The 25,269-nt window shown below is 38.3% G+C and overlaps 1 protein-coding gene across 5 annotated transcripts in view; it reads left to right on the forward strand.

Moving 5' to 3' along the window:
- PLD1 (phospholipase D1) overlaps positions 1-25,269 on the forward strand; it is a 180,045-nt gene that overhangs the window by 73,458 nt on the left and 81,318 nt on the right. For 4 of the 5 annotated variants that reach the window (XM_033128195.1, XM_033128221.1, XM_033128186.1 and 1 more), the window contains exons 6-11: positions 70-135; positions 11,102-11,160; positions 12,441-12,533; positions 19,628-19,780; positions 21,280-21,429; positions 22,174-22,257. In XM_033128195.1, the coding sequence (XP_032984086.1) occupies positions 70-135; positions 11,102-11,160; positions 12,441-12,533; positions 19,628-19,780; positions 21,280-21,429; positions 22,174-22,257 (605 nt within the window). The remainder of the gene's footprint in view (positions 1-69; positions 136-11,101; positions 11,161-12,440; positions 12,534-19,627; positions 19,781-21,279; positions 21,430-22,173; positions 22,258-25,269) is intronic. The other variant, XM_033128213.1, reaches the window with a different exon arrangement.

Consider the following 25,269-nt stretch of genomic DNA (forward strand, 5'->3'; position numbering starts at 1 on the left):
TTATCACTAACAGCTTACATTTTTCCGTAAGTGTGATAATATCTCTTATCTAAAATATTTGCATTACAGAAACAACTGGAAGATTACTTGACAAAGTTACTGAAAATGCCCATGTACAAAAACTATCATGCAACAGTAAGTACTATTTAGTTATTTAAATTTTGAAGTAATTTATGAAATCATAAATTGTCAGCTAAATTTTGGGTCATTTTATTAACACAAGTGCTTGTGTCTACTTCGGCATTATTCCTTGCGTTAGAATAAATAAAATGAATACAAAAATTATTTGACAGCAGGGATCTAGGTGATGGTATTTATAAAATATCAAATATAACTTAATAAGTCTATAACAATAGATTTAAATGAACTTGAAATCCTGCTATAGGCTAGATTATCGAGAAATCAACTTCCTTTTCTCTTTAGGCTTCCAGAATAATGTCCCAAAGCATTTCTAACCCCGAAGAGAAAACATTAAGTAGGAAGTGATGAAAACAGTAGAGCAGAGTTGAATACCCAAAGATTATACAGAGCGTACTGCAATGCCACCTGATAGGCTTGTGATGCTTACAAAAGTCCTGTCTTTTCATGTGAAATTGAGAAACATGGGAAAAGCTAGGGAGAGAAGAAACTCTTGGGAAATATGAGGTGGTGGGGCTTAGAAGCAGCTGGGAGGCACACCGCAGCAAGCTGGAGGGAGTGGGCTTTGCAGAGAGTGTCAGAAAACAATGAGCTCTGCTCCCTTTGAAGCCCTCGAAGGCGCGGTGTTTTGAAAGGGTTAGCCTTCAGTTATCTAAAGGTCCAGGTAACTGAGAATGCACTGGATTATTTTGTGTCTGTGTTTGTATGAACTGTATTGCTGTGGGTTGAAGGTAGGTATAGGGTGTCTGCAGAACTTAAGAGTAGGTGCAGTTATGATGTGGTCTCTAGTTTAGAGAATGGTATCACATATACAGTAGATGGAGGGAAGCCCTCTGTGTATTTTGGAGAGGAAATAGAAGTGCCATGACTCTTTGGAGTATTTTGGTGACTCATGGCCTTCTTGCCAGCATATTATTTGCAGGCTGGGCCATGCACCCAACTGGACCACTTTACACACAAATGCCCCGGGGCTGACCATGGCCTACCTTCTGTAGCAGCTTGCCCTGTGATGTTCCATGGACTTGAGGAAGCTTCTATGGTTTTATAATCCTGGAGAAAAGTTTTTCCCAGGGGAAACAGAAATTTGGGTCTAAGCAGGAGATCTCAAGAGAAGGATGATGGGTAGGATTTCTTCCCTTCTAGGACTCAGGAACGTGCAACTTTGAAAGAAAGAAACAAATAAGGATATTACTGCTCTTGTTACTAAAAATGCTTCCTGCTGTGTTCTCTGAAATCAGATATGCTGTTTTCTTTAGTAGGGAATTATTTAAATCTGTACTAGGACCGCTATACAATAATTTTCCATTTGTTTTATTTTTCTGCCTGCTTGTGACTTTACTTTTGCTATTTCTTTTGGCTCTAGAACAGTACTTGCTGAGTTCAGTCTTCTCTTTCTGCATACATTATCACATTTTGGATTCTAATGTTGATTAAAGAATGTTTACACTTTTTAAATGTTTATTTTAATTTCTTTTCCAATCATAAAAGTCTTTCCAAAGTTGACTCATATTGTATTTAGAAATTCCAGAATGTCTTCTAAACATTTCCTTTGAAAGGGAAACCCTGGTTACAATTGACTGAATAAACAAACAAACAAACAAAATATGTGTATATATATATATATAATATATATATTATACATAATACATTATAATACAATAATATAATATAATATATTATATTGTATTATATATATATATTATATATATCATCATTTTTGATGGCTGCTTAAATAAATACCCCCAACAGTGGAACTCTCCAAACTGATTCAAGCGTAGGATACAGTTTGATCTATATTAATTCTCTAATATCATTTTCCTTTCATACTAAATGTAATCTGGCCTAGAGATTAGATTTACAGGCCTCTGCCTCATATTTATGAAATTAGGTTGGCTATGAGTCTCTTTTGATAATTGTGAAAAGTATTAAAACTCCTGTCGGCAAAAAGCATATTAAAAGTTATTTTTATATAATCACATATAATTAGTTTATATTTTTGTAAGGGTTAAACTTATTGTAAAGTAATTTGGTTCCTTAGGCCAATAGGCTCATGATTTATAGGTTAAGGGATAACAGAGGATCATGTCCCTAATTTCAATAAAATTTCAATGAAATTATATAGGGACAGCTCTTTCTTCCTTCCTTTATATGGTCATTGGTTAGAGTAGGAATTTCCTTTTTCTCCAGGATTATGAAAGCTTCCTTTGTTTTTATTCCTTTTTTCCTCCTTGAGGTTCTGAAAAACAAAGTGTCCTAGTGTTTTAGTGGATTTAAATCAGGTAGTTCCCTCAGAGATTATTGGTAATTCATTCTGTTTTCTTGATTCATTTGTCAAATGGGCATAAATGTATTTGACCTCTTCTCAAGGCATAAATATGTTTTTTTTAAAAAGAAATATTTAATCAATTGTATAATGACATGTAAAATCTCAAATAGGATTCCTTTTATATTTTGAATGGTACTGATGTTGGCTATACTAGAAACCCACTAGCTGGGCACCTTAGTAACTGGAAAATGCTTATCTTCCAGGGAATTAAAAGGAGGAATCATTAGAAGCAATAAGTGTACTCTGTCCCAGACTGAAAATTAAAATCTAGAAATGGAACAAAATGCGTCATCTCCAAGAAAAGGGCCCCACGCTGATAGGATAATATTGCCAACTTACAGTCAATCATCTGACTCCTGTAACTCAGATTCCTTATCTTCAAGATGGTGATTAGCTGGAAATCACCGTCTTGGAGGTGAGTAATCTGAGTACAACATTCCACAGATCTGTAATACTGCGTTCACCTCTCCCTTGCTTTATAAGATGAATAAATTTAGCTTGAGGGAAAGAGTGGGTAAAGAGTAGATGAACATGGTGTTTCCTTTTCAGAGAAAAGCTGTACTGATTTAAACAGCAGCATCTATAAATTAAGGGAAAGTTATTTTCATGATTGACTAGGACTTGGTCCAGCCTCTCAGTTTCCCCCACAGATTAGCTGTCTTCTGTTTTCTCTGGAGCTGTGTTGTTTTACCTGGAAGGCAGCCTTTCCGGGAGTGGTTGAGCCCACCTCTTACCTTTACTACAAGGGCACTGCCCAACCCCACCTTCTTGTCTTCTTGCTTCTGAGAATTTCCCACTTGGCTACTTTGCTTGAATTTTTTACTACCTCAAGAATAAAGCGGCCCTTTGAACAATGCCCTTCTATTCTGATGCAAAGATGGGAGAGAGAAGTGGTGTGTCTGTGATTGCCAAGAAATTTCCAGGACTTATTGTTACCTCTAGGGTTTTTTGCTTGTCCCTTGCAGTAGTAACCCTTTGCTTCCCTGTTTCCTTAACATATAATTGTACTTTTCACAAGTTCCTTGGGGCGTCGGGGGGTGGGGAAGGGTACGCATTAGTACATTATTCAAGAGATTAAGAAGCCCTATGGAATATTGTCAGTCTAAAGTAATCGTTGAATTCTTTTTTTTAAATTAAAGTTTATTGGGGTGACAACTGTCAGTAAAGTTACATAGATTTCAGGTATACAATTCCGTAATACATTATCTATATCTCACATTGTGTGTTCACCACCCAGAGTCAGTTCTCTTTCCATCACCACATATTAGACCCCATTTACCCTCTTCTAGAGCCCACTCCCCCCGTACCCCCAAGGAACCCCTAAACTATTGTCTATGTCTATGAGTTTTTGTTCCTTCCTTTGTTTGTCTTGTTCTTTTGTTGTTTCAGTCTTATATACCACATATCAGTGAAATCATACGGTTCTCTACTTTTTCTGTCTGACTTATTTCGCTTGGCATTATAATCTCAAGATCTGCAAAGAATGACAGTGTAACTTCTTCATTCCCAATTTGGATGCCTTTTATTTCTTTGTCTTGCCTGATTGCTCTGGCAAGGACTTCCAACACTATGTTGAAAAGCAGACGTGAAAGGGGACAGCCCTGACGTGTTCCTGAACGTAGAGCAAAGGGCTTCAGTTTTTCACTGTTAATTATGAGATTAGCTGAGGGCTTGTCATATATGGCCTTTATTATATTAAGGTATTTTCCTTCTATACCTATTTTATTAAGTATTTTAATCATAAATGGATGTTGTATTTTGTCAAATGCTTTTTTGCATCAATTGATATAATCATATGAGTTTTGTCCTTTATTTTGTTTATGTGGTGTATCACATTGATGGATTTGTGTATGTTGAACGGTCCTTGTGCCCCTGGGATGAATCCCACTTAGTCGTGATGAATAATCTTTTTAATGTATTGTTGCATTGGATTTGTTATAATTTTGTTTAGAATTTTTGCATCTGTATTCATCAGAGATATTGGTCTGTAGTTTTCTTTTTTTGTGTTATCCTTACCAGGTTTTGGTATCAAGGTAATGTTGGCCTTGTAAAATGAGGTAGGGAATATTGTCTCTTCTTCAATTTTTTGGAACAGTTTGAGTAAAACAGGTATTAGATCCTCTTTGAAGGTTTGGTAGAATTCACTAGTGAAGCCATCTGGTCCCGGACTTTTGCTGTTGGGAAGGTTTCGGATGACTGATTCAATTTCCTTACTGGTGATCGGTCCATTTAGATTTTCCAGTTCTTCATGATTCAGCCTAGGAAGACTATATGTTTCTAAGAACTTGTCTATTTCTTCTAGGTTATTGAATTTGGTGGCATTTAGTCCTTCATAGTATTCTTGGATGATCCTTTGTATTTCTGTGGCATCCGTGATAAATTCCCCTTTTTCAATTCTGATTTTGTTTATTAGTGTCTTTTTCTCTTTTTCTCTTAGAGAGTCTAGGCAAGAGTTTGTCAATTTTATTAATCTTTTCAAAGAACTAGCTCTTTGTCACATTAATTTTTTCTATTGTTTTTTTGTTCTCTATTTCATTTAGTTCTGCTCTAATTTTTATTATTTCCTTTCTTCTGCTGACCTTGGGCTTGATTTGTTCTTCTTTTTCTAGTTCTTTAAGGTGTAACGTGAGGTAATTTATTTGGGATTTTTCTTGTTTCTTGAGATAGGCCTGTATTGATATAAATTTCCCTCTTAAAACTGCTTTCGCTGCATCCCCAAAATTTTAGTAGGATGTATTTTCATTCTCATTTGTTTCTATGTATCTTTTGACCTCTCCTCTTATTTCTTCTTTGACCCGGTCGTTCTTTAAAAGTATGTTGTTTAATCTCCACGTATTTGTGTTTTTTCCTGCTTTCTTTTTGCAGTCGATATCCAATTCCAAAGCCTTGTGATCAGAGAATATGCTTGGTATGATTTCAATCTTCTTAAATTTGCTGAGGCTAGTTTTATGTCCCAATATATGGTCTATTCTTGAGAATGTTGCATGTACACTAGAAAAAAATGTATAGTCTGATGTTTTAGGATGAAGTGCTCTATAAATGTCAATTACGTCCATTTCATCTACTGTATCATTTAGGGCTGCTATTTCTTTATTTATTTTCTGTTTGGATGATCTATCCATAGCTGTCAATGATGTTTTCAGGTCCCCTACTATTATTGTGTTTTGGTCAATCTCTCCCTTTAGTTCTGTTAGTAGTTGCTTGGTATATTTCGGTGCTCCCTGATTGGGGGCATAAATATGGAAGACTGTTATGTCTTCTTGTTTTATAGTCCCCTTTATCATTATGAAATATCCATCTTTGTCTCTTGTTACCTTTTTTATCCTGAAGTCTGTTTCATCTGATATCAGTATGGTTACACAATATTTCTCTGGATACCATTTGCTTGGAGTGTCAATTTCCACCTTCTCACTTTGAGTCTATGTTTGTCCTTGTAGCTGAGATGTATCTCTTGGAGGCAGCATATAATTGGGCTTAGTGTTTTGATCCAGTCTGCTACTCAGTGCCTTTTTATTGGTAAGTTCAGTCCATTTACATTTAGGGTGATTATTGATATGTGAGGATTTCCTATTATTCTATCTTTGGTTTTCTGGTAAGACTGTGTCTCCATTGTTTCTTTGCCTTTTTGTTGTTGTCTATTATTTCTGTCTGGTGATATTCTATGATTTCTCCATCTATTTCTTCTTTTATTATGTTATATATTTCAGTTCTGGATTTTTTTTTTTTGAGTTATTACAATTAAGTTTATGTATAAGAAAGTTTCATAATTAGAGTATTCCATTTTCCTCAGCATGCTTACTTTCTCCATTCCCATATTCCGGTTCAGGTCTTTTATATTTTGGTTGTCACAAATTATCCCTATTCTGGTCGAATAGCCTCCTTTAGTATTTCTTGTAATGCAGGTCATGTGTTAGAAAGTTCCCTCAGCTTCTGTATGTCTGGAAAGGTCCTTATTCCTCCTCTATATCTAAAGGATATCTTTGCTGGATATATTATTCTTGGCTCATAATTTCTGTCTTTCAATAGTTTGAATATTTGATTCCACTCCCTCCTGGCTTGTAGAATTTCTGCTGAAAAATCTGATGATAATCTAATGGGCTTTCCTTTGTAGGTTACCGTCTTCTTTTCCTTGGCTGCCTTGAAGATTCTTTCTTTGTCGTTAATTTTTGACAGCTTGAATACAAAGTGCCTTGGAGAAGGCCTGTTGGGGCTGAGGTAATTATGTGTTTTATTTGCTTCTTAGATTCGAGGATCCATTTCTTTCCACAAGTTTAGGAAGTTCTCGTCGACTATTTATTTGAATATACTCTCTGTTCCCTTCTCTCTTTCTTCTCCTTCTGGTATGCCCATTATTCTTATATTGCTCTTTCTGATGAAATCAGAAAGTTCTTGTAGAGTTCTTTCATTTCTTTTAAGTCTCAAGTCTCTTTCTTCTTCTATCCATGTCATTTCCAGATTTCTATCTTCGATGTCACTGATTCTTTCCTCCATCCGGTCAACTCTACTACCTAAGCTGGCTATTTCATTCTTCATTTCTTTTACTGAGTTCTTAATCTCCAGAAATTCTATTTGGTTCCTTTTTCAAATTTCAATCTCTTTGGTAAAAATGTTCATTTTGTTCTTTGATTGTGTTTCTGAGTTCATTAAACTGCCTGTCTCTGTTTTCTTGCATCTCACTGAGTTTTTTAAGAACTGCAATCTGGAATTCTCTGTCATTTAAGTCACATATTTACATGTGTTTAAGTTCATTTTCTGGAGACCTTTCATTTTCTTCCTGAGCTTCCTTGTTACCTTAGTTATTCATGGTAATTGATGATTTATTATTTCTCTTCTTAGACATCTACAGGAGTGGGTTCTGCAACAGGTTGATAGAAAGAGGTCTTTCTTTTGTTTTCCAGTAGGTATTGGTAGAATGTTTTATTTTCTCTCTGACTGCAACCTTTTATTCTCTCTCACACTGTAGTGTTATATTTTCTCTGCACTATGGGTGGATTCCCTGGAACATGCGCTTCTCCTCTGTGAACAGTTCACCTGGGTCATAGGGCGCCACCTCCATTGGGGGATATGGAGAGCTTCTGAGGTTTCAAAGCTCTTCCTGCCCCAGATTCAGAGCCCATGTGTTTCAGCAGCTCTGTGTACTCCTGCAGGGATCCGCCAAAATAGGTGGGGACAGGGGCGGGTGGGTAGTGAAAGGTGGCCCAGAGCAATGGCGGCGACCACCACCACAGCAAGTCCTGCTTTCATGGCTCCCTCCCCTTTGCTGGAACTAGTTGGGGTGCGAGTCCATGTCTGTAGACCACAGTTCTCAGAACTGCAAATATTCTGTTCTTTTGATCTGACACTGCTACTGTTCTGCTTCTAGCACTGGGTAGGTGGGGGTGGGGCAAGCTCTGGGAGGGGAGGGAGGGGGCGGCTAGTCTCAGTGCCTAAGGTTTCCGTTCCCTGCTTGGCAGTGAGGGCTTAAACTGCCATTTTCAGCCTTCTTCCCTCAGTCTTTTCTCCGAGGTCTTTGCCGTGAGCGTTGGGTTCAGCCATGTTATATGCTGCCCCCTAAGCCTTGTGGGCTGTAAGCGGAGTCCTAGCAGTCCGAGTTCCTCCCTCTCCGGCAGCTGCGGTAGTTCCGGGATGCAGCAAGCTCAGAGCACTGAGCTAGGTCTGCGTCCTGCCCGCGCAGCCCTATTTCCGCACTTCTCCCTTCCCTCCTCCCTGCCCTCGCAATTTGCCCACCTTTAGATGATTTCAGTAGTGAGGCTCTAAATCTTGCCTGTCTCCTGTGCAGGGAGTACTTTGTGGAGTTATAGTTGTGCAATGTGTTGTAAATTCAAGGGAAGATTGCAAGGGGCTCACCTCATGCCACCATTTTTATGACATAATCATTAAATTCTTATTCCTGAAAGTCACCTGCCCAAAATGGAGAATGGAATTCTTAATACTGAAAATACACTGAAATATTTGGACAGCAGAATCTTGTTTAATTTCAAATTTTATTATTTAGGTTTGCTTCTAAATTGACCTTGCCACATTTACTTTCAATCTAATATGGATAAATCAGTATTAGAATATTTATTGCCAGAGATTTTTCTTTTTCTCCATAATAGGGATGGTTCTTTCTTGAAATCTCTCTTTAGTCAAACTTTACTAAACTGTTAGGGTAATTTAAAATGTTATATTAATGTACAACTTTAAATTTTCTGCATTGCTAATGTATACTTAATTTAGATGAAATTCTTTATGCTTTGTTATGAAATTTTGTTATTATATTCTCAAGTTACAATTTCTAAATTATTGTAAAGGATATTTGTTGTCAACTATTTGATGATAAGAGCTATTTGATTAAGAAAATATCCAGGTATCCAGATAAGTGGTTTCTTTGATATTAGCTTTTCATTTCCTAGTCTTCCATTCAACTGTTCTGTGACTTTGCATAAATTGGTCACACCTCTGTGGTAGTTTCTTCCAGTGTAAACTAGTATTGACATTTTCTCTCTGCTCCCTAGAGATAAAATGAGAGCTGTGGCTTAGGATTTTAAAAGATTTTGTATTCTGTGGCTCAAAGTCTGCAGTATCACTTCTAATATGTGTTCCTACATTTTCCCATTAAAAAGCATTTCCACAAATCAGATTTAAAAGATGCATAGTACTGAATTACCATATTTTATATAAGAAATGAAATGTAAAGACCTTGACTTTTAAAATCTTTATAAAAAATTCAATGTGAAAATATATTTGGTTTGGGGTGTTTAAGTCTTTTTGAATTATAAATACTTCCTCAAATAACCCAAAGAAAAGAAATGCAAGCATTTAATTGGACTTCACAAGGATTGACAGCACTGAGAGATTTGTAATTTTTTCTTACAAGGTTAACATTTATTAGATATTTCCAATCATATAGAAAAAGCTTAAAGGAATACTGTTGTTTCGTTTTATAAATCTCATTTACAAGCCCAGATCAATACTATTTCCTTTGAGGTGTCCTATCAGCTAGGAAGTGGTCCTGTCTCTCTAACTACTCTCACATGTAACTGTTATGGTTCTTCCCACAGAACTTGTTGACGAGGAGTGATTTCCATGTCTGGTTTCCTCTCTGCTTCCTGATGCCAGGAGCATATATGTTTTGTCTTTGATTTTTCTAGTAAAGTGGTTATTGACATGGTCTAAAACCATAGGCAGATCTGGACTTACTGTGGCTGCTTTCAAAGAAAATTCTGTAAATTGGGAGGAAAATAATATCTAACTATAGATGTTTCAAGGAGTACAGGAGGTAAAACTGCATATGCTAAGAATTACTTTAGGTTTGTCATTGGTTTTCCCCTTTGTGCCTCTATGTTTTCATCTTGCCCTCATCTAAATAGAATAAAGTCGCTCAATTTGAGTAAGATAAATGTTGAGTGACTTTTTAGTTTTGCAGCTTAGTTTTGAGAATACTGACTGGTCTGGCCTGATTCTGAATCTACCCCTTGCTAATTTTGTGATCTTGGACAATTTACTTAACTTTTCTAAACTAGAGACTGGGAACCAATGGCTCACAGACCAAATCTAGCCCACTGCCTGTTTTTGTATGGTCTGTGAGATGAGAATAGTTTTTTCATTTTTAAATATTGAAAAAAATCAAAAGAAGAATAATATTTCAAGGCATAAAAATTACATTCAATTCATATTTTAGTATGCATAAAAAAGTTTTAATGGATTATAGCCAAGCCTATTCATTTATGTATTATCTATGGCTGCTTTCTTGCTACAGTAGTTTATCTGTTTCACAAAGCCTAAAATATTTACTGTCTCTTTGCAGAGAAAGTTTGCCCTACCCCTGCTCTAAACCTTGGTTTCGTCTTCTGTACAGTGTGAAAAATAGCACCTATTTCAGAGAGGTTTGAGACAATGCATGAAAAATGCTTAGTACAGGGGCATCAGATACTAAACATTCAGTGAATGTTAGCTATTGCTGTTGTTACAATATTTATAGTTTCTAATCTTCTCATAATTTATACAGTAATGCTGGACCAAAAAATTCTCTTTATACTCACTAAAAATATAATTTTTACATTTTACTTACATGTAATTTAATTTAATTTTAATTTAATATGTTTGTATTAGAATATTCTGGTACTCCTGATGTTCAAAGCCTTCCCCACTCTCCCCTCAGCCTACTTTGCTGTTTAATTTTCTGTTACTCTCCTTCATCTGACTCACTCTAGTCCAACTATACATCCATTGACCTTTCCTGTTCTATGTCCCCCTTCATCTCCCATTGCCACATACCAAGTCTAGTCTGTCTTCCAAACCTGGCAACAACATCACTTTCTTCACATAATTTGTGTGTACATCAAGCCACACAATTCCCTTTCCCCAAACAACAAAAACAAACACCATTGCAATTGGGGAGTAAATTGTTTCTCTACGATCTTCTGCATTTTGTCTGTCCATCTTAGAGCACACATCACTTTCTCGGTTGTGTTTTAATTATATACTTCTAATCTATACTCTTTCAGGGCAATACCATTGTTATTGATCTCTGTAGTCTATAGAATACCCCAGATGTGTTTGCACATAGCAATACCTAATTAAGTGGGTTTTTTGAATGCATGAATTTCTTTTTTTTCTGACTTTTTAAAGTATGGATTTTTGGCTTCTTTTCAGACAGAATTCCTTGGTATAAGCCAGCTGTCTTTCGTCCATGATCTGGGACCAAAGGGCATGTAAGTTCCAGTGTTGGATCTTTAAAGAGAAGTGTGAAAACTAATACACATTAACTTTTGATTTTCCGTCATGCCATGATGATGGAAATCACCTGGTTTTACTGCTAGCTTCTTTTCTCCCCAACAGAGTCAGAGCAACTGAGGGGATCTGTTTATACAAAACAAAGTATCTTGCTACATTAAACAACGGTAGCAATTGTTCCACTCTCTTCCTTATGTGCTTACAGCACCGGTTTCCTCTAACCCTACAGTTGGAATGTTTAATACAGGTAGTAAATATGATGTTTGGAAAAATGCATTAAAAATCAAACATATTATATTGTATATTTGAAAGTTGCTAAGAGAGTAGATCTTAAAAGTTCTCATCACAAGAAAACAAAATTGTAACTGTGTCACAATGGATGTTAGCTAGACTTATTATGGTGATTGTTTCACTTTATATACAAATATAAAATCAATATGTTGTATACACAAAACTAATATAATGTTATATGTCAATTATATTTCAATTAAAAAAATCAAACATATAAGATCCCTTCTAATCACTTATAAAAGTTAGCTGTTTATCACTCATTTTCCTGACTAAAAATAATAACTGTAAAATGTATGTTATGCAACATGATTGAAATGTACTCAGTGATTATTTTCCTTCAAAATGTGAGCGCCTGATATTATAAAGAGCTTAACATTTTTAGTAAAGATCATTGTTAGTAGTTGTTTTAAAATACTGCTTTTGTTTAGCCGTTATTATTGTTATTTCTTTTCACATCTTTCAAAATCAAGATCTTTCCCTTTCCAAAGCTAGTAGCTTTGCTTTACTTTCTTTGACATGGCTTGGTCCTAGAATTGTAGGTGAAGGGATACAGAAATGGTTTGGGATCCTGGGGGAGCCCTCCTGTGGTCTCATGGTCTCAAGAGCAGCTGAACCATCTCCGTGCAGGCAATGTATGGGGTCTTTTTTAGGCTGTTTACAGTGACGAGGGAGTGCTCTGCATTTGTAACCGGAAGCCAGGATGCGTAAGGTCCTGCAGTATGCATAATAGAATTTTGCTGCCCCCAATGCCAACAAGTCTACATTTGATCAGAGTGCTTCAAAGATTAGCTGCTAGAGTACTCAGCCTAGCAAATATGGTACTGAGCTGCTTGAAGGTAAAGAAAGAAACAGTAGGAAGGAAAATCGTGAGAATGAAACAGTTTATTTAGTCTCAAGTTAGAAGGCTATATCAGGTAAGAGTGAGTTGCAGATTGAAAATGACAGGTTAATTTGATGTCTCTTTCAGAGAAGGCATGATAATGAAAAGATCTGGGGGACACAGAATACCAGGCTTGAATTGCTGTGGTCAGGGAAGAGCCTGCTACCGATGGTCAAAAAGGTAGGACTTAGGAGTTTTGTGTTTTTGTTTAATAAACGGGATATTCGGGGAGTTTTTACATGCTAATTTTAAATTAAATTAAGAATCAATGATACGTCCTTTGAAAGTCATAGCAGAGAAAATTTTAAATTATTTTAAGTTCCAAGTTTCAGCATCCGTTTAAACATTCTTCTCACACCTGGATTTGTAGGCAGAGTATGCAAATTATATTAGATATATGAAAACCCAGTGGGCCATAGGACTCAAAAATGGGTCAGCCAAGGAACATATATAATACAAATGGCCAATAAGCACAGGTAAATATGCTTGGAATCACTAGTCATTAGGGAAATATAAATCAAAACCACAGTGAGATAGAACTTCACACCCACTGGATGGTTAATAGTAAAAAAGATAGACAATAACAAATGTTGACAAGGATGTAGAAAAATTGGGACGCTTATACGTTGCTGGTGGAAATGTAAAATGGTACAGCCACTTTGAAAAACAGTGTGATGGCTCCTCAAATGTTAAACAGAGAGTTACCATAAGCCCCAGCAATTCCACTCCTATGTGTTTACCAAGAGAATTGAAAAAAAATGCCTATATCAAAACTTATTTATGAGTGTTCATAGCAGCATTATTCAGAACAGCCAAAAAGTGAAAACAACCCAAATGTCCATCAACTGACGAGTGGCTAAACGAAAGGTAGTGTGTCCACACAGTGGAATATTATTCAGCTATAAAAAGGAATGAAGAAGACTGGTAATGGGTAGTGGTTGTCTTTCTGGGTCGATGAAAATATCTGGAATTAGGTGGCCATGATGGTTGCACAATTTTGTGAGTATATTAAAAACCATTGAATTGCACACTTTTAAAAGGTTAATATTATTGTATGTGAATATATCTAAATAACAGTTTGAAACTTTTAGGGAAAAGAAAAGAATGAACTACTGATACATGCTGTTTCATGAATGAATCTTGAAAATGTTGCAATAAGAATTTACTGGGATTTTGAAAAGTATTAAGAAATGTTACTTTAACCTTGAAAAATATATGAGCTCATGTATAAATATGACGGTGAGCTATGTGTATATTGAAAATATATCAACTTAAAACTTTAAACATGTTTAAGATAGACTACCACCAAAAAAAATGCCATTAAGTTGGGCTCTTATTTTCCTGGGTTTTGGAAGGATAGAAGAAATTAGAAGGAAAAGATCAAATGATTAAACTAGAGAAAATTAAAAATTTCCGTGTTATAAAAAACAATTTTACTAAAATAAAAAGGGAAATTTATATACTATAAAATATTTGCTTTTGGATAAACTTCTGGAACTTATATAAATGTCCCCATAAACCTGGGATATAAATAACATCATAGGAAATTCAGAGACTCCCACTTGAGGTGTCATCCCACCCTGTCCCACCCCCATTGTACAGGAATGGGGGAATACTCAGCGCAAATGGCAAGCCAGGAGAGGAATGGAGTGCACTCAGCCTGCCCTTCCAGTGCTTTCTGCTCCCACCATGCCTTTCCGGGAGGCTGGTCTTTCCCGCCCACTGGGGCCCTGGTGCATGTTCCTCCCGTGCGCTCCTCCCCCAGCCTCATCTTTCCCTAAGGTAGCTGCTGCATGCCAACCGCAAGGTTTTGGACTGCAAGCACCTGCGAGTCTTTGACTAAAGACTTGCTCTGGGTGGCCTTTGTGCAGAGTAGGCCGGAAGTGTTCATAACCCCCAGGAGCAGCCGTCAGCCAACAGCTGGCAGGAGTCCAGCCCCGTCATCCCTTGGGTGGGACGATCCTGCCGCGAGTTCTACACTGTCTCCTGGAGCTCCCCGGCAGGTTTGCAGCCCAACTGCCCACAATAAGGCGCATCAAAACACATTCTTCATGGCTCCCTTCCTGCTTTCCCTAATAAGCCCCTGTAGAAACTACTTTCACTTACATCCGTGTCTCAGAATAGACTTCTGGAGCAACCCAACCTAAGACATCTACTCAAGAAATGGAAGCCTTGGTCTGGTCCAGTTACTCAGTTATTGAGTGTCTAATGCTTGCCACGTTGTGTATTCGCTGCTGGGAAATCAGTGTGAACCAGACCAAGTCCCTGTCCTCGGAACTCTACTAGAGGGGAATGGAGGCGGTGGTGACGCTGGCGAGTAGCGTAAATAATACGAATGCAGGTGGTGACAGAGCTTTGAAGGACAAGAGGGCAGTAGGGTAGTGAGGGCCTTGAGGACTGGAGGGGGTGGCTTTAGCTCCAGGAGTCAAGCCGCTGACATGCGAGTGATAACCTCTATGAGAAGGGACAGCCAGAAAAGACAGGGGAAGACTTTGTTATACAAAAGAAATACACCTACCTCCCTTTTCAACTTTGGATTAAATCAGGCTTCAACCAGGATAATCTAAAAATACGTGATCTTCCCTGTAATAAAATGTGTAATCATTGGAAATTACATAAATCTTTCCTTGAAGATTGAAGTCTTGGTACCATATTAATGATTATTTCCTGAGTCACATTTGTGGGCTATAAAATATCAGTACCAAATAAAGATGACAAGATATAGCTGACGAAATTAGAAAGTTTCCCAAAGGAGAAGACTATTGGTGTCTAAATGGGAGTTACTTTTTAATGGTGACACTCGTTCATAACTCTCTTTATTTTTGTATAAAATAAGAAACACTGTAATCACTTCCTTATTTATTTTATGTTGGCAAATCGAGGTAAGGCAAACGGGCCATCAAACCTTCAATCAAGTCTCATAATGACTTTGTCTCAGGGACAAGTGAAAGGAGGAAAAAAAAGGCAAACACACCGAACACAAAACATTTCTTCCCACAATTTTAAACATCTGCTTAAACAGTGCATCTGTCGAGTAACTTCTCTGCACCTGGTAGTGGACTAGATGATAACTTTCCTATCTCAAGTAATGTCTTCAGAGAAAGAGATGTACAGATTTTAAGAAATAAAGTTAGCGTTTACTGAACTATGAGCTATCCCAAGAATTAAAATTTTTTGATGGTGACAATATCTAAATTTCATTTACTCTGGGACCCATTCATGCAGCTATTATGTAGGTAAGAGGGTTGCTTTGCCTGAAGACTTGCTCTGGGCCACTGGATGGTTATTCCAGGCCCTGGGTAGATACCAGCAAACATGTCTCGTGGTTCTTACTTTCTAGTGGAGGAGACAGACAATAAACAAGCAGTCAAATAAATAATGCCAGCTAGATAGTCCTGTGAAAAAGGTAAACATCGGGGGTTGGGGCTGGGTGGTGGGATGGGCACAGCTTTTTTAGGTGGAGTAGTCAGGGAGTAGCCGTCTCATTTCCATTGCTGAACAAGACTGTTTACAGCCTATTCAGAGCCTGTGTGCAAATTAGAGGCCACCTTGGGGCCTCTAATTTAAGCAGAGGATTGATTGATAGGGAGGGACCATTTATGGGAAGATCTGGAAGAAACTTTCTAGGCAGAAGAAGAGCGAATGTTGAAGCCCAGAGTACATCAAGCTGGGCAATGAGCCAGACCAGGGTGGAGGGAGAGAACAGTAGGCGAGGAGGCTGAGAAGGTGATGGCAGGCCCATCTGCATTTGGATGCCATGGCAGGACTTGGTTTAGAACAAGAATAGTCATAAGAGCTTAGATTTACTGGTGCCAGGCACTGCTCTACGCAATGTACATGAATCATCTCAGTGAATCTGCACAAGCACATAGACGGTGGGCATTGCTGTCACTCTCATTGTATGGATTTAGCCTATAGGCCGAGTTGCCCAAGTTCACACAAGCAGACCAGGGCCAGAGCTGGAGTTAGAGTGTAGGGAGGCTGACTGGAATGCAGGTGCTTAATCCCCGTGCAGCCAGTGCTGACTCGCAAAATGCTGCTTGATAGATCCCTTTCTTGATGCATATCCTCTCATTAAAGAAAAAAAAACAACGAAACATCTGTTGACAGAAGAGAAAGAGGGAAGAAATCAGAGCAGTGTTAGTGACAAGGATAATTAGGAAGCACTTTACATAAAGGCCAGGAGTCAGTTTACCTTAATAGCTAATCACTATGAAAAAGAACATCGCATCATTGTCAAAACAGAAACCATTATCTTTTGTTCAGCCTTGAAATCCAGCTGTGACTACTAAACAATTCCATATTTCTGGGCTGCCACATCTTGGAGGAGCAAGAGAGGAGCCATTCACATAGCTACCGCGTGAATGGCACTCCCTAGAGTTGAGCAGTACCCTGCCCTGCAACACACCCAGCCGTCTCATTTCCATTGCTGAACAAGACTGTTTATAACCTATTCAGAGCCTGTGTGCAAATTAGGGCAAAGCGCCCATTCCTGCAGGATGATGCTGCCCACACCAGTGCCCTCTGTCAGCAGGCATCCATGTGCAGGGCACATCTGCCCAGTGGTACCTGGTGGCCTATTCTTGAGGACGTGTTTCGCAGCCCTTGGCCCTGGTAGTTCGGCCACGAACCTGTGCTCTCAAGAGCATTTCTGAGATTTGTTTTGTAATGGTGACAATGGGAGCTCTTGTACCTGGATATGGGTCATTCCACTGTCATCCCACACTGTTGTCTCTGGTGTGGCGCCTCTGGCAGGAATCAGCTCTGATGTCACCCAGGTATCCTTGACTTGCAGACAGGCAAGTTCACAAGTCTGGTATGTTTGACTTTCTTCTCAGCTGGGCCTGCCAGCTGTGGTTTTCAACGCCTGTGGCTCTTTCCCAGTCAGCAGCATAGCCAGCCAGCACTCTGGGCCTGTGCCACGCTGTCTGTTCTCCAGCTTGCATCAAAGTCAAGCTGAAAAAAGGGACGACAGTTTAAGCAGGAATGTTCACAGATACGCTTTTATCTTGAACCGAGTTTTGTTAATAGGCAGGTGTACGTCTGGACTCGTAACTCAGCCGTGGCCATGAGAATCACTGAGTTCCTATTTGATATCACGGCCTCGGCATGTACATTGAGCAATGTTCTGATCATTCTTATAAAACGTATAATTTTTGCATTTGCTGAAAATTATCGAGAATTATATCCATTTGTTTAGTTGCCTATGTTAGGTCCCAAATAAGAAACTTCCTTCGGAATTTAATTTTAGGGGAGGAGATCTCTTTATTTCTTTAATTTATTCATTTGATAAGGAAAACCAGAGGCTCAGACCCACATTGGTGTGCCATGACCATAATTATATTAGCACTGTGGTTAGGGATTTGATTTCTGTGATCTTGATTTTTTTTCCCTTTTTACACCGTATCACATGCATGTCTTCTGCTGTAAGTTACCCTAAGTCCATCCCATCCCCTTTTATTGGGAAGGAGATAGCCAAAACAAAAATGCAACTGTATGGAAATCAGTGTAGATTTGTCTATATTAAATCCAAATTATGAAGCCACTAAACCATCATGTGAGTAGCAATTTCAGTAAATATTTATTATGTATTTCTTTTCAGCGCTGAGTTCCCATGTTACATTTACAATATTACTTGATTTGTGTTCTGGCATCCTGGCCTTACCTATTCCATAATGTGCTTTACTCTGCCTAATATGTGATATGCCCACTATTACTTTATTCAGTTCCTGACTGAGTCATTTGATCACCACACAATTGCAGCTAAATATGAATATAGGGTGTTATGCGCAGCAAGACAAAGTTGCCATTGGTTGTCACTTTGTATGAATCCTGTCTTCTCTCTCTTGCTCTCTCCACTGTCAGTGTCCTGCTTGTCATCTACACCCTTCTTACTCAAAGTGTGGTCCTAGTGTAGGCATTGCCTCCGAGCCTGTTAAAAATGCAGCATCCCAGGCCAGTCTGCATTTTGGGAGGATCTTCAGGTGATGCATAGTCACAGGAAAGCGTGAAAAGAGCTGTTCTGTATCAATGCCGTAGCTTGCTACCCTGCCACTCTACATCCCTCTTTCTCCTTTAGACCTTTGTTTCTGAAACATAGTTCCAGTGGTATTATTGTCCTATTGCCTTGGCAGGACATAAGGATTCCCTTATTTAATAAGAACACAGATTGTCAGGCCTTTTTCATGGATCTTTGGTGGGGCCTGGAAATCTATTATCGTTGACGAGCATCTAAAGAGATTCTGATGATCGGGCGAGTTTGGGAAACACTGGTTCCATGATATAAAATCAGCCTCGTCAGCATGGCTTTGCGGCCTTGGCCCGTGTTCCCTTCCTGCTCTCCCTGAGACCCTGGCCTCACCAACGCAAGCAGCATTTCCACACCTCGAAGCCTTTGTTAACTCTTGCCTCCATGTGGGATGTCACCTTGACCACCTGACTTTGGCCCTCTGTGATGGGGTCCCTCCTGGCCTTGCTCAGACACCATCTCTTCAGGGAATGCCACTAGCTCATTTTCTTAGAACTGAGGGCTTCTTCCTCCTCGCACCATTGATGTTCACTTTTCTCATCTCGTACCTACCCCGTTCAGCCTAGAATTATCATTGTTTGTGCCCCACTAGCTCAGTAAGACCCTTTGAGAACATGTGTGAGAACATATTTTTGAGCTGTTTCTACCTCTACCCTAACTCCTAGCTTATCCCTGTACTTTTCCATCATGAAGCTCTTAAAAACATATTGAATTGAATGGAAATATACTTTGGGGAGATTGTGTCTCATTGAGCATCATTTATTAATGTTCCCTAAAACTACAAATCATTTGAAATGAACAACAGACTGTATGGAGTGTTGGATGCTTGCTGGATTTTTTAAAAGGGGGATTTTACTAAGAAGCTTATTGCCTCTTCTGTGATAGTTTATTTTAGCAAATACTAACCCATTCCATTCTTCCAACAGTGGGGGCTCCTGCTGTACATCCCGTGCGTGCCACCTGCCGGTATTGGGGGCATTCTTCCAGGCTTTGCCATTCGTGTTTAAAAAGTTAGTGAACTGTTAGGAATTGCTTGGTGCCAGTGCTTCTTAGAAAAACTTAATAGAAAGGTTTTGGATTGAATTTTGTTTCACAGTGATTTAAAAAAATAAATCAATCCCCTATGTAAAAGATAAAATTTTGTCTACCATCTGCTAGTAAATTAACTTCAGATTTGTCATATAATTTGTTCTTTTTGTTTCAGTAATTCAATGCAACTTGAAAAATATTTATTGTTTTCTCACAGGTGGTTGATAGTAAAAGATTCCTTTTTACTGTATATGAAACCAGACAGTGGTGCTATTGCCTTTGTCCTGCTGGTGGATAAAGAATTCAGAATTAAGGTGGGGAGGAAGGAGACAGAAACGAAATATGGACTCCGAATTGATAACCTTTCAAGGTAGAAATTTCAAATATTTTTAAAAGTAAATTTTTTTGGTCAAAAGATATTTTTACTAAAATCTCTTCAAAACAAAGTTTTTCTTCCAACCTTAAATGAAGAAGGAGGTGAAATAATTTATTTAAATGTTTGAAAATTTTTATTTAGAACTTATCCGTAATCAAAAGTAATGAAACTACTTTTTCCTTGTAATAAAATTTTAAGGATAGAATATCCTATGTGCAACAGTCAGAATCAACTCTTCTGTGTGTTGATATATGCCTGTTTTAACAAAATTGACTACTTAATAATATCATTTGGCCAAACAGATAAATTAAGGAGTGATAGCTCATATTTTTTTTATATTTTTAAACATAAAATTTTACTTTATGAATTGATATTCTTTAATTAACAAAACACTTAAAAAGGGATCTGATTTAGAAAAATTCTGTTTACAGACAGATACCTTGAAAGGATACTCAAGGGTACATTTACTGTAGATTTTATTAGTGAGTATGTGTGTGTGTTGATATATATGTTTTTTCTCTGGAAGATTGTTATATATGTGTGTCTTTCTATATACATTTGTCTCTATAAAGTTCAGCCTCATGTATATGAATATATATATATTTCTCTCTATATATATATTCCCATATATATATATATTTCCGTATATATATATATATATATATTTCCATATATACATATATACATATACGTTTCTCTGTTTACTCACATTGATGTATATGCAAACGTATATGTGCATATATATGTACACACACACACTTAATATACACTTGCATAGGTGTGAGTGGGTGTGTAAAAAGATTTGGAACTTGTCTCCTCCGACAACGGAAGGTTCAGGATTGGTTACTGGAAATGCAAAGATGCTGCCATTAAACTTTCCTCCTGGTATGCATTTTTGCTTTGTGGAGGGCCACAGAAATCAGGCCACAGTTCTCACTGTTCCCTAACAGATCCCTGGACCAGTCTTTGGGATCAGGAGGCTGGAATATGCCATTTTGCTTGGCTTTGGTGGACTCAGAACAGGGAAGGGATTACTCTGCTAAAGCACAATCAGATGCTGTTCCCAGAAGCCAAGGGAATGGACACCAGGCAGTACAAAGGGGAATGATCTCTACAGGAGCCAACAACTCGCTAACACCAAGACACAGGACCTCACCTTATACCTCTTTCATTACCCTCCTCACAGCCTAGCACAGCGGCAGTACCTGTACAAAAGGTATATGAAAGGTACTTACTTTTGTAAGTACCTTTACACACGTTTTCATGAGTAAATAAGTAACCTGAAGATTTATTTTTGCGACATTGACTATATTTTAAAATCCTACCAAAAATTTTTAGAAGTCTGCCTGTATAAGTAAGGTGCTCTTTGCTTAAAAATTTTCTACTGTGTCTGTCATACCAAAACAAACAGGACATGTTTCGTTCCTAAATTTGTTTAAAGAGACAGAACATAGATTGACCATTATCTTCCACATTTTTGCTTTTCTTTGAAGGACACTTATTTTAAAATGCAACAGCTACAGACATGCTCGATGGTGGGCAGGGGCTATAGAAGAATTCATCCAGAAACATGGAACCAACTTTCTCAAGGATCATCGATTTGGGTCATATGCTGCTATCCAGGAGAACACTTTAGCTAAGTGGTAAGATCTTTTTGCTCTAAGACTGTCAAGGTATCATAGCATCTAATATTACAGTGCTCTAAATTCACGTGGAATCAGTTTTCAAAGCTGTGAAAAGATAAAGTGCATTATACTTAACAAGGGCCTTGCTTTATGTAACAGGACTATCGAAACATTGATTAGTTTTCTAATTTTTGTTTTTAAGATGTTTAACAGTAAACTTTAGATAGCTAGCTTTAGATTTTGAAGTTTGATTTTAAAAGCTAACTGTATACATTTTCTTAAAGATGCAAATGGAAGATTTAAGTCATTAGCCATAATTTAAAAAAAAATAATTTACTTGCCATATATATATATATTTTTTTTTAATTTTTATTTTTTTTTTTAAATAAAATCATGCTTAGCATGTTTTTCTACCCATGAATTGGAAACTGGTCTGTTTTCAGTCTCAGAAGAACAACTATGTGTGAGTTCCGGATGGGAGAATTCAGCCGACCCCTATATGATAAGACCAATCTATTTGTTGTTCTTTCAGCAGAAAAGAATCAGGTTGCTTACTTCTGTCTACTTACTGTACTTCCTACATAGCAGATGGAAGGTGCTATTTTCAGTCCTCGTTTTCCAGTTACACAAAGTAAACTGGTGTTTGTGTAGAGACTCTGGGCAGTGGCTTCCAGCTTTGGCTTTGCCATAAGATATGTGTCTTCTTTTTTTGTTTTGTTTTTGTAACAAACAAGCAAACAAACAAACAAATTTGTTTTTCAGGTATGTTAATGCCAGAGGATATTTTGAAGATGTTGCAAATGCAATGGAAAAGGCAGAAGAAGAGATTTTCATCACAGATTGGTGGTTAGTATCTGTCCATGGGGTTGTGTTTGGAGGTCTCTATGTTTAGGAACGTACAGAATGGTATACTGCCAGAATCATACAGTATGGAAACCGGCAGTACCTGCAGATGGGTTGGCCGACATCCCAACCAATTAATTCTAATAGCTTCCAGTGAAAGGTCTTTTCCAAACCCTTGGCATCCAAATATAGTCTTACAATATTTAGCTCGAACAATTTTGTATTTACCGTTCTATTCAGAAGCAGACGCCCCGTATTCATTTTAGTAAAGATTATGTTGCAATGCAAATAGAGTTGTAGAGCTAACGGAAAATAATCTTCCTTGGGTAGTCTTTCCTCATTTTGGTTTATCTGTCACCAGGGCCAGTGAACATACTTCTTCTGAATTGTTCCTTTGAAATTGGAATAGTTCCCTTTGCCCATTACTGTTAAAATGTCCTTGGTAATGACTTGGCCTGGTCAGCTTTTCTGGAGATACATCAGGGTTCCACTTTCTGACCTCTTTTAAAAATATCCGTGAGAGTTATGATGCTTCTTACAGTTACTAGAAGTTTCATATCTAAAACTCATGTAGCTATGGGGAAACTACTCCTGGACTCGGTGTAGGCTTTGTAGTCTGACTTGAGTTCCCGTTACCCATCTGCCGGTACGGTTAAAAACCATTGTGGAGGCCAACACTGACTGCAACAGACATGTTTAAAATGTGTTTTCCTTCTAAGAACTTAGTTGCTTGAAATACCCCTGTTTTTCCCTATCCTTTTTCCTTCCGGGTGCTACCTTATATATGAACTGTGAAGCTATCATCATTTCCTCCTAATTCTAGATTTGGGGGGGAAGGGAGAGTAGTTAGGAAGCTGAACTCATCGTCTTCTACTGTTTTGCCTCAGTGATACGAAACTCTGTCATTTCAGGGCACTCTTTCCCAACTTGGACACTACTGACATTTTGGGCCCGATAATTCTTTATTATGGGGTGGTGTTCTGTGCATTGTGGGATGTTTAGCACGATCAATATCCCTGGCTTCTACCCACTAGGTGCCAATAGTAAGATGCCCATGGTGATAACCAAAACATCTTTAAACGTTGTCAGATGTCCCCTGGGGAACAAAGTCTCTCTTAGTTGAGAATCATTAATCCAGAGTCAATATGATGGTCAGTACATCTACAACTCTATTGATTCTCATGTTTATGGAGGAGCGCTTAATCCTAGCCTTTATGTTCTTGCTCAGTTGTGTCTCTTCAGTCAGTTACCAGGAATAAAACAAAGTTTCCTACTTAGAATCTACTTCTTCAGTTGAATACTTCCTAAACACTTATGAGAATAAATTCAAGTTTAATATTTTACTATATTCCTTTAAAAAATATTTCTGAAAGTTTGACAAGGACATGAGAGAGATTGCAGATAGTTTTTCCACTGTGCCCATGTTTTCATGTTTTATGCAAGAAAATAATATCCCCCTTCAAGCTTTGAACAAGAAAATACAGACTCATATTTGAACATCTGAAGAGATAGAACCCTGAATGTTTTCTCTTTTACTGTCAGAAAAAAATAAATCAGGAGGTTATTTCTTGTTCATGATTGCACTATGATAACATCTTATTACAATACTCCCTTTGAAATAAAACCTTTGTAGCAACTTCCCTCATAACAAGTGAAGAAAATTCTTGTTATGCAAGTATATTGCAAAAGGGAGCATTCAAAAATGCTCCCTTAGCGTTACAAACCCTGATAAGTTTGGATCTGAGAGAGTGATAAGCATCGTTAGAGAATGCACATGCCCTTTAGAAACTTCTACTCTCATTCAAGAGACATCACATACTTAAGTGAAAATGGTATTGATATGTTTCTAAAACAATTATTATGCAAGCAAAGGCAGATATAGTCAAGCAGGAAACAACCTGGGACGTAGAAGTGCTTAGTTCCTTGGTTTTACCATCTATCCATTCACTTGTTACTTTATTCACTGATTCATTGAAGAGCTATGTAGTGAGCACACATTCTGTGACAGGTCCTTCACCAGACCATGTGCATATAAAGATGAGTGAGAAGAGCCCCTACTGTAGAACTTACAGAGTCAAGAAGTCATACGTAAAAACTCAGCAGTGAAAACTCAGCAATGAGGAGCGACGTAGCAGAAGGCATGGAGAGAGCACAGAGGAAGGGGCAGTGACTGAGCCTGCGGGAGGAGGCTGTGGCAGCTTCATGGCAGAGAATGCTGGCCTGTGTCCCGGAGATGGAGTCGGCCAGTTGAAGACTGTCCATGAATGTTTTAGGCAGCGGGACAGCCAGAACCAAGGCATAGAGGTGTGAGCACAGCAACGTTGGAGGAGGGTAGAGGTCCTGTATAGCTTAAGCACAGTATTCTTTGGGATGGTAATTGGAGATGACACTCAAAAGAGGGTGAGGCCCCAATTTATGAAGGGCACTGGGTGAGCTGCGGAGGAGTTTGCACTCAATCCTGTGAACCCTGGGAACCACTAAAAATACGTACGCTTGGGAGCTTGAGTCAAATTTGTTTTCTAAAAGGGACCACTCTGGGAATGGTATGGAAGATTAATTGAACAGTGGTTATAGAGACCACTGAGCAAGCTGTTGTGGTGCAGGAGAGAAGTGGTCAGGGTCTCTGCACAGGCACCTTAAGGGCCTGACCATGAGTAAGTTGGAGCAAGTCATGGTAACCTTTCTAAGGGGTAGTTTCTAAGGTATGGTCGAGGGAACATTAACAATAATAGCTACTGTTTGTTGAATCCTTACTAGATGCCAGGACTGTGTTGTAGATGAGAAACGTGAGAGTCAACGGGGCAGATCAGGAAGCTGCCCGCCGCCACAGTCGGTCCAGCCAGCGCTGGCTTGGCTCCAGGTGTGTCTGCTCCAGAGCGCACATGTCACGGAGCTGCCACTCAGCGGAGCCAGGGGCACTGCCTGGTGTCCGTGTTTCCTGTGAGCTCCGAGATGCTTTAAGTAAGATTGAAAAAAACATGTGAAGGTGCTCGATAAAGTAGTCATCAGCTTTCA

The sequence above is a fragment of the Rhinolophus ferrumequinum genome, chromosome 2 (genome assembly GCF_004115265.2).
Source record: "Rhinolophus ferrumequinum isolate MPI-CBG mRhiFer1 chromosome 2, mRhiFer1_v1.p, whole genome shotgun sequence".
NCBI lineage: Eukaryota > Metazoa > Chordata > Mammalia > Chiroptera > Rhinolophidae > Rhinolophus > Rhinolophus ferrumequinum.